At 37.1% G+C, this 18,227-nt stretch overlaps 2 protein-coding genes across 3 annotated transcripts; both read right to left on the bottom strand.

The window, feature by feature from the left end:
- Positions 1 to 5,820: 5,820 nt before the first annotated feature.
- Positions 5,821 to 16,193, bottom strand: popdc1 (popeye domain cAMP effector 1). Of its 2 annotated transcripts, XM_079470431.1 has the most exons (9): positions 16,050 to 16,174; positions 15,814 to 15,897; positions 15,099 to 15,327; positions 14,756 to 14,880; positions 14,296 to 14,483; positions 9,967 to 10,075; positions 9,719 to 9,886; positions 8,448 to 8,589; positions 5,821 to 7,223 (listed from the first exon to the last, which is right to left on the bottom strand). In XM_079470431.1, exons 3-9 carry the CDS (start codon positions 15,310 to 15,312, stop codon positions 7,102 to 7,104), a joined length of 1,068 nt encoding a protein of 355 aa, XP_079326557.1. In that variant the 5' UTR covers positions 15,313 to 15,327; positions 15,814 to 15,897; positions 16,050 to 16,174; the 3' UTR covers positions 5,821 to 7,101. The 2 variants fall into 2 exon arrangements, with proteins under 2 accessions (XP_079326557.1, XP_079326556.1); XM_079470430.1 differs by lacking the exon at positions 15,814 to 15,897 and having other exon boundaries at positions 16,050 to 16,193.
- Positions 16,194 to 16,495: 302 nt separating this feature from the next.
- popdc3 (popeye domain cAMP effector 3) lies at positions 16,496 to 17,988 on the bottom strand (the record flags this gene model as incomplete). The annotated part of the gene is made up of 3 exons (XM_079470090.1): positions 16,496 to 16,854; positions 17,288 to 17,396; positions 17,480 to 17,988. The coding sequence occupies 3 exons, from the start codon at positions 17,986 to 17,988 to the stop codon at positions 16,588 to 16,590; spliced, it is 885 nt and encodes a 294-aa protein (XP_079326216.1). The 3' UTR covers positions 16,496 to 16,587.
- Between the last annotated feature and the right edge of the window lie 239 nt (positions 17,989 to 18,227).

Here is an 18,227-nt window from a genome sequence, read left to right as displayed (position 1 = left end):
GATGTTTTTGAATTCCTTGTTTGTTCCCGTGGATGGTTTTGGGATTTCTCTGTTGTTCCTGTGGATGTATTTGATTACCCAGCTTTTGTTCCTGTTATCACTTTTTGTTTATTAAACCTTTTTCACTCACCACCTGTTCCTTTGTGACATCGCCCCTCGTCAGTGATTGTTACAAATTAGTTTTACTAGGCAATGACAACTCTGAATTTTAGAATGTGATAAAATAATGTGATTATTTTATTTGTACTTACAAGCGCAAGTTACATGTATTGGCACAGCTCATGCACAGTTACGCAGTTCAACCTGAAGGTGAAGTCCATCCGAATACCGACCGAGTGAATGAAAGTTAAGCACGGTGATGTATGTTGGTACTTTTCTATTATATTTTTTATAGCTGAATGGCTTAATATTCATTCTTCAAAACATAACAGTCATGTCAGGCGAGTTCCACGTTAGCAACTGCTAGCGTTAATTGTTTTGATTTGTACAAAATCTAGCAGAACCACTCAAATTTGTTTTCATTCAAGTCATACATTGCATTCAAAGTGTATTTAACAAAAAATCACTCTTAGACTGTATATCAGCTCTTTTGAAGTGCAGCTCATTCAATCAGTGTCAGGGTTCCTGTCTAGCAGGGCCGTTTCTAGCTGTTTGGGGCCCTATGCCAGATACTATTTGGGGGGCCCTATTTGTTCAAACTCAGAGGTAGAGATTCCTAACTTTTTCATATATTCTGTGACGATTGCATTTTAAGAGGAAAACAGGCTAGAGTACATTAATAAATGCAGCAGATACAGTGTGTTCCTGAATTTTTTCTTTTATGTAAACTTTGTGGTGGCATTGCAAAAAAGCTTTAACCCAGCATACAAAACACCAAGCACAATAACAGCAAATACAAAACAATGCACCAACGAAAGACACTGGTGCTAGATAAAAGGGAGCACAGTGATAATTTAAAATTCATAGTGCTATATGAATGCTACTACTACTAAAAATAACAATAATCAGTATGATAATAATTGGTTTAATTTATAAAATAGTGGCACAGGTCTATGCTTGAGACACATTTATTTGAGCCTTTTTGTAAAGCAAACTCTGGATAAAGCTGACTTTATTACATATTAAAAACAAACAATCAAAGCCCGTAGCTGAGGTAGCTCACATTTATTTGAGGCTAGCTGAGCTAGCCAGCATGACAAAAGTAGCAATCTAACTTGTTCAAAAGTTAGCATTATGTCATGTGTCCCCATCAAATGCCCTACCTTTATCCTCAATATCTCAAATTTTTGAACATGCAGGACTGAATGAAAAGTCCAACACCTGTGATCATTTTTCTTCATCGGTTTTCTTCTTTTTACGTTTCTCTGCACCAGACGCATAAGTATATTTAAATGACATTATAATAAGTGTCTACCGTTATTCTCATCACTTCAGGGGAAGGTGGGCGGCTGTCAATCATCCCATCAGACCTGTCGGCAGACGTCACTTACCACGTGACAGACCAGCCCTTTTAATTCCCCAAAATATAATAAAATATGAGGCTGAACTTGCAGTTTGGGGGCCCCTGGTGGCTGCGGGGCCCTATGAAGCCGTATTGTCCACACATAGCAAGAAGCGTCTCTGCTGTCTAGTGTGTTCACTCTTGTCAATGTTTTGTCTCTTGTTGAGCACATGGTATGGGTTACAGCGTGCCGTGTGCTTTCCTGTAATTGTGCTGTGACCCCGGCCCCCACCTGGTTTACTCGTTGTCTTTTCTCTCCCCTCCTGTTTCTACTTTGAGTTTGTTTTTCTTCCCTTTATATTCCCCTCTGTTCTACAGGCCTTTGTCAGATCGTTGTACGTCACATGTGTTTGTTTGCCTATGTATGTCACAGCCGTCCGCCTGGCTACCACCGTCTTTGTTTAAATATTGCTAGTCTCTGATATCTAGTTATTGTCCCTAGTTTCCAGTTACCTCTCCTCAGCAGTTTACCTTAGTTAATTAATTTCCCTTTTATTTATTGTCTTGTGTGCCCTGCCTCATCCTGTCTGCTCTCTTGTGTGCCTCCTTAGTTACCGTAGCAATCCCTCAGCTCCCTTCACCCAGCCCTCTCTACACCGAGTGGTCAACTCTTCCGGCTCTCTTCACCCAGGCATCTCTCCACCAGTAGTCATCTCTATAGTTATTGACGGGTCAAGGATTCTCCCCGTTTCATGTTCTCTCTTTGTGGGTAAAGATCTCGAGGACGGATCCAGCACTCTTTCCTGTGAGCTGTTCATCTCTCCGGCGGGTCCAGTTTACCCGCCAGTTGTCGTTTTGCCGGTGGTGCCTGGCAAGTGGACTTGTTGACTGCAAGATATTCCTTTTATTGTTGTATCTCAAAAAAAAGTTTTTCCCCGTATAAGTCTGCCTGCCTTGAGATCCATGACAATCAGAATCTAAGATCAGAACAAACTTTTAGTTATTCTGACATGTAATGCATCAAATTCTGAGATTCACAAACACTGCTTTGTGAAGTATTCTTTATATAAACTCTATATTTTGTTGTATGGTTTATCATAGTATTTATTGTTGTCTCTTATAACTTTAAACACAATATTAAATTGAAGACCCTTTTTCCCCTCAGTTACTTGTAAAAACAGAAGATCCTTCTGATTCTTTAAATGGCATTTACGCTTGTTTATATTTGTATACCATGACCTGTCTGAATAGTTTTGAATGAGTTTTTTCTTTTTATTATTTATATTGCATAGTATCCTGTTTTATCATTTTTTCATTACTTATTATATTAATATGTATTTGTAAAGCTTTGAAAGATGTGAACCCTGCTATAGAAATACATTTGAAACCGATGTGTTTCCTAATAATTACCTAGTGGGCATCAGAGTGGCTCACAGCAAGAAGGTTGTCATTTAGAGCCCTGGCTGGGACAGGAAGGCTTTATGTGTGGAGTGATTTCCTTTGATTGGACGGTGAATTCTTGCCTTCCTAACAACAAACATTATGACTGCAGGATCTATTGAAAAGTGTCAGGGTTTACCCGTCGGTCCCATTGAGTGTTTTTTTTGCCCTTCACTTGTGTCATTAATGGCATCAGTTTCACATGTGTCCTGTTTATCCAGAGTGTATTTAAGCTCTCTGTTTCCTTTGTTTTGTGCTTGGTGTTTGAGTGTGTGTGACCCATCCGTTGCCCTACTCATGTTATTGATTCTTGTGATTTAACTTCAATGGATGTACGAGCTGAACATAGTGGTGGACTTTCCTTGTGGATGGACTCTGACTGAGTCTTTTTGAGTTAATTGTATCTTTTATTTTTATTTATTATTATTTTTTGGAACTTTGTGAAGGGGAGTCCGGGCAAATAAAGGCAGACTACAAGTAGCAGCGCTGCTAATTCGTTTAAACACATTTTTACAGAAATATAAACTCCTTTTAAACGGTATAATGGTCAGGAAGTAGCACTAAGAATGTTACAGCTTGACTATAGTTCAACTACTTTGATAGCAACTTCCCTATTTAGTGTATAGCACACAATAATGCAATCCAGAGCACCAGCTTTATTGCATGCCCTTTTTCTACCTTCAGGATGAAAAAGAGTTTGCCACATTTGGATTGGACCCTGGTGGACTAACATTGATAATTGCCCATAGTACCATCCAATAAGGCTTGGACAACTGCTATGCACCCCTTACAGGGCAGGATGGAAGACCGCAGTACCACATGTGTAGGAAACGACTTCTCAATCGTTCTACATGATTGTGGCAATGGCAATGGGATTTTGAAAGTGTTTTGGGAAGTGAAATGTGAATGGGTTAAACCAAAAATTCAGCTTTTATGCTGTATTTTTCAAAATGCAAATGAGTTCAACAAAGGGAAGGAAGGTTGAGTGAGCCCCCGTTGACAACAAAAGCCCATCACAGCCCTTGAACAGGGTAGTGGCAAACCGCAATCTCATCCTATAGCGTAAATAGTTCAAATTACCTCACGCCTTTGAGGCAGTAGGCAATTACAGATCAACCAGGTTAGTCTCATAACAGATCAGCCACATTCTAAGTATGTTTTACAGCAGGGCAAAACAGATATCTGCAACAAAGTTAAGCTCAGGAGAGTAAACCTTCATGGTACCTTCCTCTGTGTTTTCCTTTTGCATTGACCTTAGGGCCTCATATGCATATTCTATACGTGGTAAATGCCTCGCTTCTCTGTGGAAGTTTCCCAAACTCCCTGAAAACTGCTGTTGTCAAACCCCTCCTGAAAAAGAGCAATCTGGATAAGACCATATTAAACAACTATAAACCAATTTCAAATCTTCCCTTCATATGTAAGATCATTGAAAAAGTTGTCCTCAACCAGCTGAACAAATTCTTAAGCTCAAACGGATACTTTAACAATTTTCAATCTAGGTTCCGCCCACAGCACAGAGACAGCGCTCATTAAGATAGTATACAACATTCACTTAAGTACTGATTCAGGCAAATTATCAGTGTTGGTCCTACTCGACCTCAGTGCTGCATTTGACACGGTCGATCACAACATACTTATAGACAGTCTGGAAAACTGGGTGGGGCTTTCTGGGATAGTCCTAAAATGGTTCAGGTCATACCTAGAAGGGAGAGATTATTATGTGAGTATAGGTAACCATAAGTCTGAGTGGACATCCATGATATGCAAAATCCCTCAAGGCTCAATTCTTGCGCCTCTCCTATTCAACCTGTACATGCTCCCAATGAGCCAAATAATAAGAAATAACCAAATTGCTTACCACAGCTATGCAGACGACACACAGATATACTTAGCCCTATCGCCTAATGATTACAGCCCCCTTGACTCCCTGCTCAAATGCATTGATGAAAAAAATAGTTGGATGTGCCAAAACTTTCTTCAGTTAAACAAAGACAAAACTGAAGTCATTGCGTTTGGAAATAAAGATGAAGTTCTTAAGGTGAACGCGTACCTTCACTCTTAAGGTCAAACAACAAAAAATCAAGTCAGGAATCTCGGTGTGTCTCTTGAGTCAGACCTTTGCTTCAGTAGTCATGTCAAAGCAATAACTAAATCAGCATACTATCATCTGAAAAATATTGCAAGAATTAGATGCTTTGTTTCCAGTCAAGACTTAGAGAAACGTGTGCATGCTTTCATCACCAGCAGGGTGGATTATTGTAATGGACTCCTAACTGGCCTCCCCAAAAAGACCATAAGACAGATGCAGCTCATACAGAATGCTGCGGCAAGGATTCTGAGCAGAACCAGAAAATATGAACACGCCAGTCCTCAGGTCTTTACACTGGCTTCCAGTTACATATAGGTTTTTAAAGTTTTTTTACTGGCATATAAATCGTTCAATGGCCTAGGACCTCAATACATTGCAGATATGCTCATGTCACGCAGCTGGAACCAGCTTCCAGAAGAGATCAGATGTGCTCCCACAGTAGTCACATTCAAATCCAGACTCAAAACACATCTGTTTAACTTTGCATTTAATTAATGTGCAGTGTGCCTCTGACCGTCCGATTGTTTGTGCTCTACTTTATTTTATTTATTTTCTATTCTAAACTGTATTTATTTTATTTTTGATTCTTAACTGGTTAGATTTTATTTTTCTTATTTCTTCACTGTTCTATTAAATGGATATTTTTAATTTATTCTATGTAAAGCACTTTGAATTACCATTGTTTATGAAATGTGATTTTACAGCTTCTTTTCAGATGTGTAACAGATAATTCTTCTATTGTTTAATTGGAAATAAGGTTTACCTAACGTAAGTTTACAGAGAACATTCTGCCATCTATATACGAGTCACATGTAGATTCTGTAAGTTAAAGTAAGCACACACACTTGAGGTGATGTGGTTAAACCCACAACATCTTTATTGTCCTGTGTGCAGCATACTACACAATAAGTGTCCCATGTAAAGAACACTACACCAAACATTGGTATACACACTGGTGTAAACAAATATGTAATCTAGATTGAAAAATGTAATCCAAAAGTGTTCAAATTCTATTCATTGTTATAGGGTAAAAATCGTTGCACAAGAATGCACACAAGACGACTGGCATAAATGGACTAAAGAAAAAATTTCACACAAGAATACAAACAGGAAAACTGGCATACTTGCATAGATGTGATACAAACTCAGTCGGTGAAATTATGTTTTTGATATAGATTAACACAACTGTCTTCTGCTGTTTACCAATATGTCATGATCTGCCCTAACTATTTGAATTAGTCATTCAGGCTAAACTATGAAATATATTACCATTAGAGCCCGAGCACCGAGGTGCAGACTATTGTTTTCCCCACATTTCTTGGTGGTGTTTAATAAGAGAAAATCTCTGGAACATTGGCTCAAACCGGGAAAAGAAAGGCAGGCATGGCAGAGAGGCTCTGTAGTGCCCCCTGAAATAGGCAGCATAATCTTGGTGCACAGATTGCGTACACATATTGAGCGCCTTTACGAAACTTGATACGTATGTAATTCTCATTGACCTGAACAACTTTTAAACTGAAACCCACTCGCTCTGCCCAACAGGAAGTCTGTCATTTTGATTTTGCAAAAAGTACATGTCATGAACTTTTAAATACTCCTCGGGGATTCATGCGATTGGCCACCGAACTGGTGTACGCGATGCGAAGACAGTGAAAATGCATTAATTTTTTTTAAATACGAACAGATTTTTGATATCTCAAACAATGACAATAAATAAACAAATAAACAAATAAAAAATAAACGTAATGCAATACATGTATGGCGGAATCAGGGTAACAGGAAGTGATTTCTATTGCAAAACATTTCCCAATGATAAAATCTACATTCTTTGAGCTTTCCAATGAAATATAGTTTGTCGGGATTAAAATTGAATTATATTGCATAACGTCACTGTACCACTGAAACAGTGACATTTAGCAGCATTTAATATATTATGCTCACTCTTTTCATAAATGAATAAATTACTACTAAAACATTATTTATTTTTGTAAAACACTGGTCAAATATGTATTCTAGAGTCTTAGACGTTTCCAATGATATATAGTTTGTCATGATTAGATAAGATTTTAGTTATTGAAGTGTTCCAATATTGGAACGGTGACAGTACACTTGTAAAAAAACAATTTATTTAGTCTCCCCTGGGATTCAAGTCAGTGGTCTGCAAGGTCGCGGGGGAGTCAGATTCAAATACATCGTCTTCCATTCCCTCTTCAATTGGCTTCATTGTTGTGGATGCTTTGTGAGTTTTCTCTGAAAAAAAAGAAGCTTTAAATCCAAGACTGAAAATAATGCTTCATTCTATAAATAATTGTATCAGTGTGTGGTTTCAAAATAAGATTCAAATGTAGTGCATGATAAATAATGAATAATGGCTCATTAAAATTTCATTAGATTTGGCAAATATGGAATATAATCAGAAGTCGTTTTTAGAAATCATTAACTGAAAGCTCTCAGTAAAACACTAAAACAGTGAGGCAAAAATCATACAAACAATGAAATTGGAATCTTTGTTATATACACTCATGTGAATGTTACATAGAATTAGAAGCATCCAAAATTTCCGTGCTGGTCACTTGTCACACGTGTACTTTTCCTGACTCTCATCTTTAGATTTCTATTAAATGAAATGTATGCCATCCTATCTGTATATGTCCTCATTTCTTCAGATAAACACAAAATGAGCAATGGTACAATAGTATTATTACGCAATAGTAATAGTGAGCTTCAAAAATGGGACACGATCTAATATCTGACAACCCTTAGTTCTCAGTCCTGTAGAAATGAGTGAAATGGTTTATTTTTTGTCTTTATATGTATATGATGTATATGATGTCTTGATGGCCAAACAACCTGCATTCAGGTGCAATTCAACGCAGTGTATAGCAGCGCTCTAGACTTCTATCCCTCTCAGCCTTGTTAAGAAGAGTGTTTTTATGATATGCTATTTTCGTACGCTCACTCATCAGGTGTAGCTTTTTTAATGTTAATGGTTAATTTCATAACAGACCTGGTTATCAGAAATTCCTCATTCTGAGTATTAAGGGAGTTAAGTGTGCACAAGAACACTTCAAGTGAACACTAGTCACTGGTAAAGATAATAATTGGTTCATTTTGGTGGCGTTGGATAAGAGAAAAAAGAAATAATCTTACACCCCATCAGGCTCGATCTGAGGTCAAAGCTAGAGAAGGAACAGGAGGACATAACATCATGAATATGCTGTGATTTAATAAAATAATGTGAAATCACACCACCAATGTGTTGTGCAACACCACAAATGTATTATCTATTAGCAACTTTTGATGGAACAGATGGAGTGCAGATAATAAGTCTCATCTAAGACTGAGAGAAGTGGCATGTGTGTTCTGGTTTGGATTAGCGAGAGGGGCATCATGTCATGGTATATAGGGTCAGTTATGGTTAGGGCTTCAGTGTAGCGCTGATAGTTGAAAAAGAGGCAGTGTACTGAAACTTACGGACTGATGACCCTGATGAGCTGCCTCTCAGGATCTGATTAAGCACATCGTCAGTGTCGCTGGTGCTGGCCATACTGTTTCTCATCTGCATCATAGACAACTGAGAGCACAGGCTTGGCTGACGGTCCATCTTCTTCTGTGCCTAACATTCAACCATCATAACCAATGTAACAGTCATTGCCTTATAAACATTAACAATAATAAAATGTCAGCTATCCAGATTCAACATATTATGAAGAAAACCCTGACAGTAAAAACTTGACAGTGATTGACAGTAGTTTTCATTGTCAATCAAGCATTGTTTTCGCAAAAATGATGATCAGCGAGTTTCTCTTTTATAAGTGTATAAGTGTAATGCTAGTCATTACAGATGGTCTCTGCCTTGTTCTTTAAAATGTTGTTTAGTAAAAGTCAAATTGATCATTTTCAAAACATTCAGAAGTAATCATCACTATACTCCCTACTGAAGGAATAGTTTGAAATACACTTGGCTAATGGAGCAATCGATTCTATACACAATCCTGCTGCGCTAATCAACGTAAACGTGGTTCAAGTTGTGATGTTTTGTGTTGTAATTATGAGTTGTTAATGTTTTTTAAAAATATATATTACTACAGCAAAACACCATTTCATGTGATAATAATAGTTTTACAAGAATTTTTTAGAGGTCAAGACTCATGTTGTATGGTCTAAATTTATGAGAGGGGTCTTGCAAATGGAAGGGGTGGAGTAAGCCATTAGTTGCAAATCGCAACCTCATCGCTTTATGCCACTAAGGGGCCGTTTACACAATTTATGCGATTTGGCTGTCTGTTTACACGGAAACAACATTTTAGGGGACTGATAACACAAACTTTTGAAAACGGGTTTCAAAGTGCACGTTTTTGAATACCACGGCGTTCTCATTTCCGCGTAAACCCCGAAGTACGCAAGAATGAGAAAACGACATCGTGCACATGCGTATTAGGTGTGGGGGTGTAGTATGTGCGTGTACACCCAAACACAACAAAGAAGATGGCTTTCTGTCAAAACGCTTTTAGAGCCTTCGAGGGCTTGGCCCTGTGACGCTGCTTGCAGCTATATTTTTAAACATCTACTGTATATTTATATCCATTTTTTATTATTATTAGCATTATTATGTTTCTGTAGCTAGAGTGCTACAAACCAAGAAAGGTCCTGGCGTTTTATGTAATTCACTCTTTTGGTTGTTGCAAAAAAAATGTCACTGCTTACATATCAATCCTAACAGAGAAAAGGGTTTATTAACTAACCTTATCACTTAGGGTTGGGTCATTGAGGGAGTAGAGCTTGTTGGTAATGTCTTTGCCAATGAGGTACCTAAACACTTCATTCAGAAAAGAATCTGACTCCAAGAAGTAAGTCAGACGCTCTCTGGACCAGCACAACAGCTTGCAGTTTTCCTCAGCAGTAATGGTAACCTGTTGAGATTAAAAGGAAAGCTTATTCATTCTTAAGAGAAATTATCTATCAGGTAAATACTAACATTTAAACAGATTACCTGAAACTTTTCTCCCCTGTTTATTTGAGTTGACCTGAACTCTGGAGAGTCGATGAAGGAGTTGGTGTAAATATTATGCAAGAAATGACCACGGTACGATACCTTCATCCTGTGGAACATGCAAAAAACATTCAGTATATTCTTTTTACTATTGACGTACATGTTTTAATATTTAATGTTTGACAGCAACCTGACAGGCATTTTCAGTCATTTTGACACATAAATCTCTGTAGTAGTTTATCCTGGGAATTGTTAGGATTGTCTGTTCCAGATTGGCTAGTTTGAGTATTTCTGTAACTGTTGTGTCCTGTGATTTTGATGCATTACAGTCTTAGACCGGAAATTAGTTTGCCGAACCTGTTCGCCGGGGCGAACATTACAGAATTATTCTGTAATGTATTTAGAATTTAGCATTAAGACTAAAGTTTTCTACTGTCTAAATTATACTGTCGAACGGCTAAAATTCATGGTAAATGAATAAAAACATTTTTTAATAAGACAGTTGCAGTACTAATATCAGAATGTTGACTTTCATTCATAAAATGAGACTGTCAAAAGAAAGCTGTTGTTTTTACATTCATTTGAAGTTTAAATGTGAAAGTATTAGAATATAAAAGTATATTTTAAAACATTAATGTTATGGGTTTCCCTCTGTCTCTCCCTGTGTTTCCCTATGGACTTCATTACCCACGCTCTAACATGTCGGTAGTCCCCACACCGGCCGTCATCAGCCTCATCACCCATGGACTATATTCATGTATACCCAATCTGTTCCCTTGTTCATTGTCTGGTATTGTTTAAGTAACATGGTTTTCTTTTCCTTTCTCCCTGTGGAGCTAATAAAATATACCCTTTGGATTATACTCTGTTGTCATGTGCTTCTCTACACGCTACATGTGACAATGTGTGATAAATCGTATATTTTTTATTGATTGACAGCACTAATTTATATCAATATTTAATTGTATAATAGCACATGCTATTTTGATTAAATAAAAGGTGATATAACTCTCATTTGCCAAATAAGGGTTCTTCTACTTGTAATTCAAAATAATACTGGCTAGACAAATTTTTACCTTGCTAGCTAATGTGATTTCTCAAACTTGTTTTCAGAGAAAATCGACAGGGACTATTCTATGCGATGTGTACTTTCAATTCATTTACATTTTTGTTTTAAAGCTCTATTCACAATGTGCATTGTTCCAAAGCAGCTTTACAGAAGAAAATAAGAAAAAACGAAAAAACAGTGCATGGTGTTTGTAGAACAAGTAAGATCATTCTAATAAAGCAATGTTCACGGAATTTACAGAACTTTTAAACAAATCTAATATAGCAGTCTCCCGGTAAACGAGCCAACACGGCCCTGTGGCAATGTACCCAAATTTCAATGATAAATAAATGGAGAAAAATACCTCGGGAGAAACCAGACTCAGCGGGGAGGACCAGGTCCCCTTGACATGTCAAAGCTGCACTCTGTGACTTTTATTCAAAGTTACTGAGTAATGTTAATGAATAACAGGGAGAGCTTAATTATTTGTTGTTGAAACTATTTTGTCTCATTTTGTGACGATATGTGTTTAGCATTAATGTAACAACAAGTAGTCCTTCTTTGCTCTTGGGTGAGGGAATTTCCATAGTTTAGGTGCTACGTATGAGAAAGCAACTTTGGTGGATTTAGTTATTCTAGGTTTTATCAAAAGTCTTTGATTTTTTAGATCTTAACAGAGCTTCTGTCACACTACAACTCATCACGCTCTCTATGTAGGTAGGGGCTAAACCGTTTAAGGCTTTATAAGTGATTAAACAAACTTTAAAGTCAATACGATACTTAATGGGTAGCCAGTCAAGGGTTGATAACATTGGGGTTATGTGATCGTATTTTCAGGACCTTTTTTAATTGATGATGCAGGACAACCACTAAGAAGTGCATTACAATAGTCAAGTCTTCAGGTCTTAAATGCATGAATTTGTTTTTCTGCGTCTGCAACACAAAGAATATTTCGTAGTTTGGCAACATTTCTAAGGTGGAAGGCTGTTTTGTGACATTTGAGATGTGATTTCGACAATGACAGGTTGCTGTCTAATATAACGCCCATGTCTTTAACTGTATTTTTTGGAGTAACAGTGCAGCCTTCAATTAGCAGGTTCTAATCCGAAATATTCTGCTTGCTTCTGCTATTCGTGGCTAATATTTAGACACAGACATATGACAGTTGCTGCCCCCACCCTTCTTCCGTTCTTGCAGTTGTCAATGCCCATTTTAGGTTGAAAGAGATGTTTCATTGCTCATTGCTCATTACTCATTAAACATTTAATTTAACTTGGGTTCCTTGCCACTGTCCCCATGGGCTTGCTCTTTGGACTGATATCAGGTTTGTGGTTTTATATTTTATTAATACTTTATCAATATTGCTTTTGATATAATAGTTTGACTCAAATCTGATAGACATGTAACTAATGTGTTTTATAACTGTCTTATTTTTATATCATCCCTTTTCCTTTTAGCCCATTTCAGTGTAAGAGGGATTGGCACATATGGTTAAATAATATATCAATTATGTTTTTTCACCCTCTGAATATTGTGTTTACTTATCACAAACACTCAGCATATAGTTGTTTAATTTATGACATTCCTTTACTGTAAGACACATATCTGCTTACTCACAATATGAATGTGGCAATCAGTTTGCAGTAACAGGGACTATTATTTCATATACAGTAGTTACTGTTGCTTATGTTTATCTTAAATAGAACCTGACATCAAGGAGCAATTGGGGCGAGCTGGCATTTGACCCGGCACTTTTTATTCAATGCCCCAGCAGGTGTTTGACTTTGAGCAGAACTGCACAGATAGATCGGCTTGTGAAATCTAAGTACCGCAAGAGTGATTGGAAACTATTTTTGTGTCAAAATCTATGACGTGAAAAGGTTGCAACCTAAACCCGTTCTCTTCATGCTACAGCAAAGCACACACGTGTTCAATATATTACAGTAAAACATGAGATGTCAATCATGAGATCAAATGATTTTGGTTATTTATGTTTGTATTGTTTCTGACCAACAATATTAAAATGTATGAAAATACACTAAAAGCCTCTTTATTTTCTTTATTATTTAAGCATTATTTATAAATACTGTAGATGTTTTTTATCATACAGGAACTTATATTTACTGAAGAACTGGTGTGTCTGTGGTCAGTTTGGTTGCCTGTGCATGCAACCATTTTACGTCATTGAATTGAAAGAACATGGTGGGTTTCTTAGGTTAAAGTTAGTATTACATTAAGTTTGTTTCTAGACAAATACTAGTACTGTAAGGCTATTACAGCCTATAACACCATACATCTCTCTCTTTACCCTGGGTTCATTTTAAATGTATTTGTAGTATTTTCCACTTACTTCTTTTAACCATAATATTGCATATGGTATACATGGAACTAATTTATATTGGCCATTGATTTAAAAGTATTTGATGTACTTAAATATGTCCTATTTTCAGCAATTTAATAAGAATATAGTGTGAGTGTACCAGTCTAGAAAACAAGCAGTGAAATCTTGAGGATTCTTTAGTGTTTATTCAAGTTAATCATATTAATAATATATAACAACAAATATATATTTATATATCATATTTGTTTGATGTGTTTTACACTTGTATTGAAGTTTCGCTTAAATTTAATTACATTTAGAAGTATTACAATTTGCCCCACCTCTAGGAGTAGTGGTGCCACCTCTGCCTGAAATGCATATTTAAAATAGCAATGAATATACGGGCAATTATTTGTACACGGAGTGTTGCTACATCTTTTGAGAGATTTGCTGTCAAAATACTGTATTTTAATCATAGTGTGTGGTTAAACATACTACAATGTGTTAGCAATAAGCGCTATAAAAATAAAATTTGCCTCGACAAAATTAAAGTTCTCGCAAACTGGTTTCATTTTACTGATACACTTGCCTTAAAGTTAGCTTATTGACAAACTGTTAAATGCTCTCCTTTTTATATGTCACTTTGGATAAAGGTGTCCTCAAAAATTATGTTTTTTTTTATTGTGCATTCCAATTACTGTAATATCAATCAAACTGCAGTTGGTTTGTTTTGATTTAAGCCATAATAATTCAAAACATACAGCTAACTAACACAATAAAACAAAATTAAAACATAACCTAGAACCTATCCCTTCATTCAAAAAAGTGAGGCTAGAAGCCCTGGCCGTATTAGAAAAGTGTTCCTATAATAAAGTGCTTTTTCAAAAAAGGTTTTTGTCAAATGTCAGTGATATTATATTTTATTTACACATGAAGATGCTTATTGAAGTAAAGCACATACTTTCCTTTGAGAAGAATGCTGAGACGTTCATCAACAGAAGTCTTATCTTCCGCCGAATACACTTGGCCCTTCTTTAGGGTTTGGATGGTGCAGAACTGGCCAGTCAGTCTCTGAAATAGGGCCTCGCGTACATGCAGGGGCTCAAACATGCGCTTGTATAATGATTTGAGCTCTCTATCAATCTTTATCTGGAATAAACAGATCCAAACATACATTGGCATGAAGTCAACTCAAAACTCATTCACAGGCAGCATTGTCCTCTTCGCTACTAGCCTCTGTACAAAAGGATTCCTACTAAGACTAAAATAATGTATGTTTCTTTTTGAAGAATTATGTATTTGAAACCTCTGATGACATAGATGAGGCTTTAGTATTAGTCGTAGCCATGGATGCAGAACAAGAGTCTATCAATGTTACACAATCTTTTGTTTCAGTACATTTTGTTGACAACTGGACTTACTGGTCTGCGTTTATAAAGCAGGAAGAAGAAATGCATGAAGTTCACCAGTAGGAAAACCACATTCCACACCATCACATCAAGTGTGCATCTATATAACGTGGCCCACGCTATGAACAAAGAGCATCCTGCAAAAGAGTAAGGACAAATATCTCAGATCCAACAAAGCTGAGAGACATTATAGTCAGAGTCATGTTGTCTTAAAATATTCAGTTTATTCAGCTTGTATAAAACTTTAATTCTTTCAAAAATTCGAATGTGTTTTAATGACTTTTGACAAAGCAATGTTTTTTTATTTACTGTGAATCAAATCATTTCCTGTTTATCCATAGAGGGCGCTGCATACCTGTCATTAGTAGCAGTCTGAGGAAGATCATATGGAGCCCTATTGTGGTAGGGATAAGGAAGCCCAGACCCAGGCTCAGGTTGGCCAAGTGAAAGAGAAGATGATGGGCTTGTTCCCAGTCTTGACATGTTGTTGTGTTTGACTGTAACCCTGAATCATCAGGGACAAATGAAACACTGGAGGGCAGTGGAGTGTGGTAAAGTGAATACGCCATTTGAAGCTCTTCAAACTGATGGGGACATTTTTTATAAAGGGAAAACCGTTAGACTGTGAATACATTCATAAATAAAACCGACAAGATAGTATCACTATTAGTTTAGAAAAAAATATGTGTGCGTTCTCAACACAGATCTATTATGACTTTTGGCCATTTTATTTATTGCGGTATAGCTCACAGAGGGGCCCCAGCCATTCTTATACCTTTAATGCGACACACGTCAAAGTGTTAAGTTCTCTGTTTTAAGTATAGAAAGAAACAACCATAAAGCAGTATTTCACGTATTGTATGTCTCCTAGACAGGGGCTGAAAACTTTTTTGTATTAATTTGAGGTTACAAAAACAAAATGGATTTAATGCATGATGCCACAGGAGAACATTTTACAATAAACTCTTTGAAGAAAACCATATATGTACTTTAAAGAAACAGGCTAAAGAATCGACCAAATCAAGGTTGTAGCTACAATGAATAATTCGTTTAATAAGTGGCTTACTTACACTGAATTCACTGACTCTGACAATGCTCGCAATTCCTCTAGTTTAACAGGGATGTGAAAAGATGTTAAAGACTTAAAACTGGTACTGAAAACACACAAACAATTTCCTGTGAGATTTGTTCAGCAGTGCTCACTTTATCCCACGCTTAACTATTATTGCGCATGTCGGCTGAGCAAAATAACGTCGTACAGTAACTACTTTAAACAGAATATAATGGAATGATTAAAAACTCTTACCAGGGCAGTCGATGAAATCCGTACTATTACTGCGTGTGCGGTCAGGAGGAATGTTAAGAGAAAAGATTGCAGTCTCGTGATATGAGAGCTGCCGCGTGCAAGGAGCGCATTCAGACGGATGACAGCCTTTGACTTAAAATGGGCACAAACGGACCGGCCACTCCTCTGCGCGCTTATTCTACTACAGCACCAGAGGGACACATTCTGTAGTGAACCCATGGGTCTGCTTTGGTTCAACTGTTCATTTCTAATACATATAAGATGAATTAAAATTCACAGGAAAAATTATTTTATTTAAAATAAGAAATTATCATTACATAGGCAGTGGCTTTAACATGTTGCTACAACTAGACTATTCCATTCAAGTGAAACCTAGACTAATGTAAGTGAATTGCTTTCCTGCTTAAACCTTGATAATTTAATCACAAATACGTTTTGCAGAGGAATTTAAATGTAGAAAAACAACTAGATTGAATTATATGTTTGAAAATAGTCAATTTAAGACTTGATGGATGCAGCTTGGTGCGCTGGTTGTTTCTCAGGAGTCTCTTTCTGCTGGCTGTTCTGTTTGAGATTCAAGCCTGTTTTCTATTTCTGGCCGGTGACAGAAGCTCGGTAACCGTAGATCATATCGGAAGCCGCGGCTGTCGAAGGCCTTGTTCAGAGAGAAGAGCTTGTCCGCGATGTCATTGCGCACCAGTAGCGCAAAGATCTTGGCAATGTAGCGGTGATGCGCGAATAGGAGATACAATTTCTTTCGACGCCACGCCACGTATCTGCAACGGTTATCTGCTCGTAAAGTTACCTGCAATAAAACAAATCAATAGAACTGAATTCAAATGTATCTTATTTTTCAGTGTTTGCAATGCCACATTACATCTTTTAAAGTTTGTTAAGCAGAAAATGTTGGTCTAATTACAGGGTTTCTGGACATTTTATGTGTACACTTCATACAAATGCAATTGCATATTGGTCTTTATTATTATGTACTGTACATGCTGCATTGGGTCTGGTACTTTACATAAAGGCAACCCAAGGCAATACAAAAAATATAGTTGTGTTAATCCAATGCACACAGAAGTCAAAGTGCATCCAAAGTGCATCCATTCAGGTCTGATACGTCATTTATCCCATTTTAACTTTCTTAATTATTCTACACGGCAAACACTTTGCTTTCTGGAAATGCAAATCTAGTTCAATGTCTTAATGTTATTTTAAGGTATTCACAAATTCCTCGCCTGAAAAAATCCCTCATCCGATGGTTTAAGGGAATCCCATTCGGGTGAGTCCATGAATTGAAAGGGATATATAAAGTGCAAAAACTCCCCGTTCATTGTCACACGTATCCTGTTGGAAAGATAATTTCAAGGGGGTTAGTATTGATTTAGTCACAGATGACAGACTGGATAACCGTGTGTTAGTCAACTCACCTGCCCGATATAAGAACTGATAGCTTGTCAATAGATGTTTTGCCTTCCATGGCGAAGCAGAAGCCTTTCTCTATAGTGTGGATATCCCCGTCACAACACGCCACGATTTCCCTAAACTGCGTTAAGGATACGCCTATCTTTTTAAACATACAATCATAAAGATTCTGTAAATCCTTATCAAAAGTGACGCATCGCAGTCGATATGAAACATGGATAACTTGTGCCAAACAAATGAAAAAAAGCCCAAAAGTCCACGAGAAGGAATCCGTTGTGCAGAGATCAGACCATGCCCAGATCGAGTAACAGAAAAAACCAAGCGATAGGAAAGAGAACATGTACAGCAACCCATAAAAGCCACTGCCTCCCATAAATCCTAAAACCAGCAATATATTGGCTAGATGAAACATTGAACCTTCTGGATCTTCTCTCCATTCCGAGCACAATGGGTATTCCAGCGCATCTCCTTTCAAACTCAAGTTATTCCCTGTCAAATCAGTCGATTGATCCATAGTGGCAAACATCCGTCTGATAAGAAGTTGAAAACTTGCAGTGATATATACACATATATATATATATATATACTGTATATGTGTTCAAATGCAGCGCATCGAGCGCAGTGTTCATTTCTCTGAAGAGATATGATCTGGCTTGTTGTCTTGTACTGCAGACCGACAACTTTTCGTTGCGCAATTGGGAGACCCCTCTAATAGATCGATAAATATAGTTTTGACAAAAAACTATGTACATT

Source organism: Barbatula barbatula (assembly GCF_947034865.1).
Source record: "Barbatula barbatula genome assembly, chromosome: 12".
NCBI classification, from domain to species: domain Eukaryota; kingdom Metazoa; phylum Chordata; class Actinopteri; order Cypriniformes; family Nemacheilidae; genus Barbatula; species Barbatula barbatula.
The sequence above is the reverse complement of the archived record's forward strand: the minus strand, read 5'-3'. Positions and strand labels throughout refer to the sequence as shown.

What these genes read in the sequence shown, in the direction of transcription:
- popdc1 (XM_079470430.1), bottom strand. Translation starts at nt 15,312, where the DNA reads ATGGCGTATTCACTTTACCACACTCCACTGCCCTCCAGTGTTTCATTT. An exon ending in TGCTTTATAAACGCAGACCA is followed by an intron (nt 14,484 to 14,755) that starts GTAAGTCCAGTT and finishes TGTTTATTCCAG; the next exon opens with ATAAAGATTGATAGAGAGCT. An exon ending in CTCATCAGGGTCATCAGTCC is followed by an intron (nt 7,224 to 8,447) that starts GTAAGTTTCAGT and finishes CTTTTTTTTCAG; the next exon opens with AGAAAACTCACAAAGCATCC.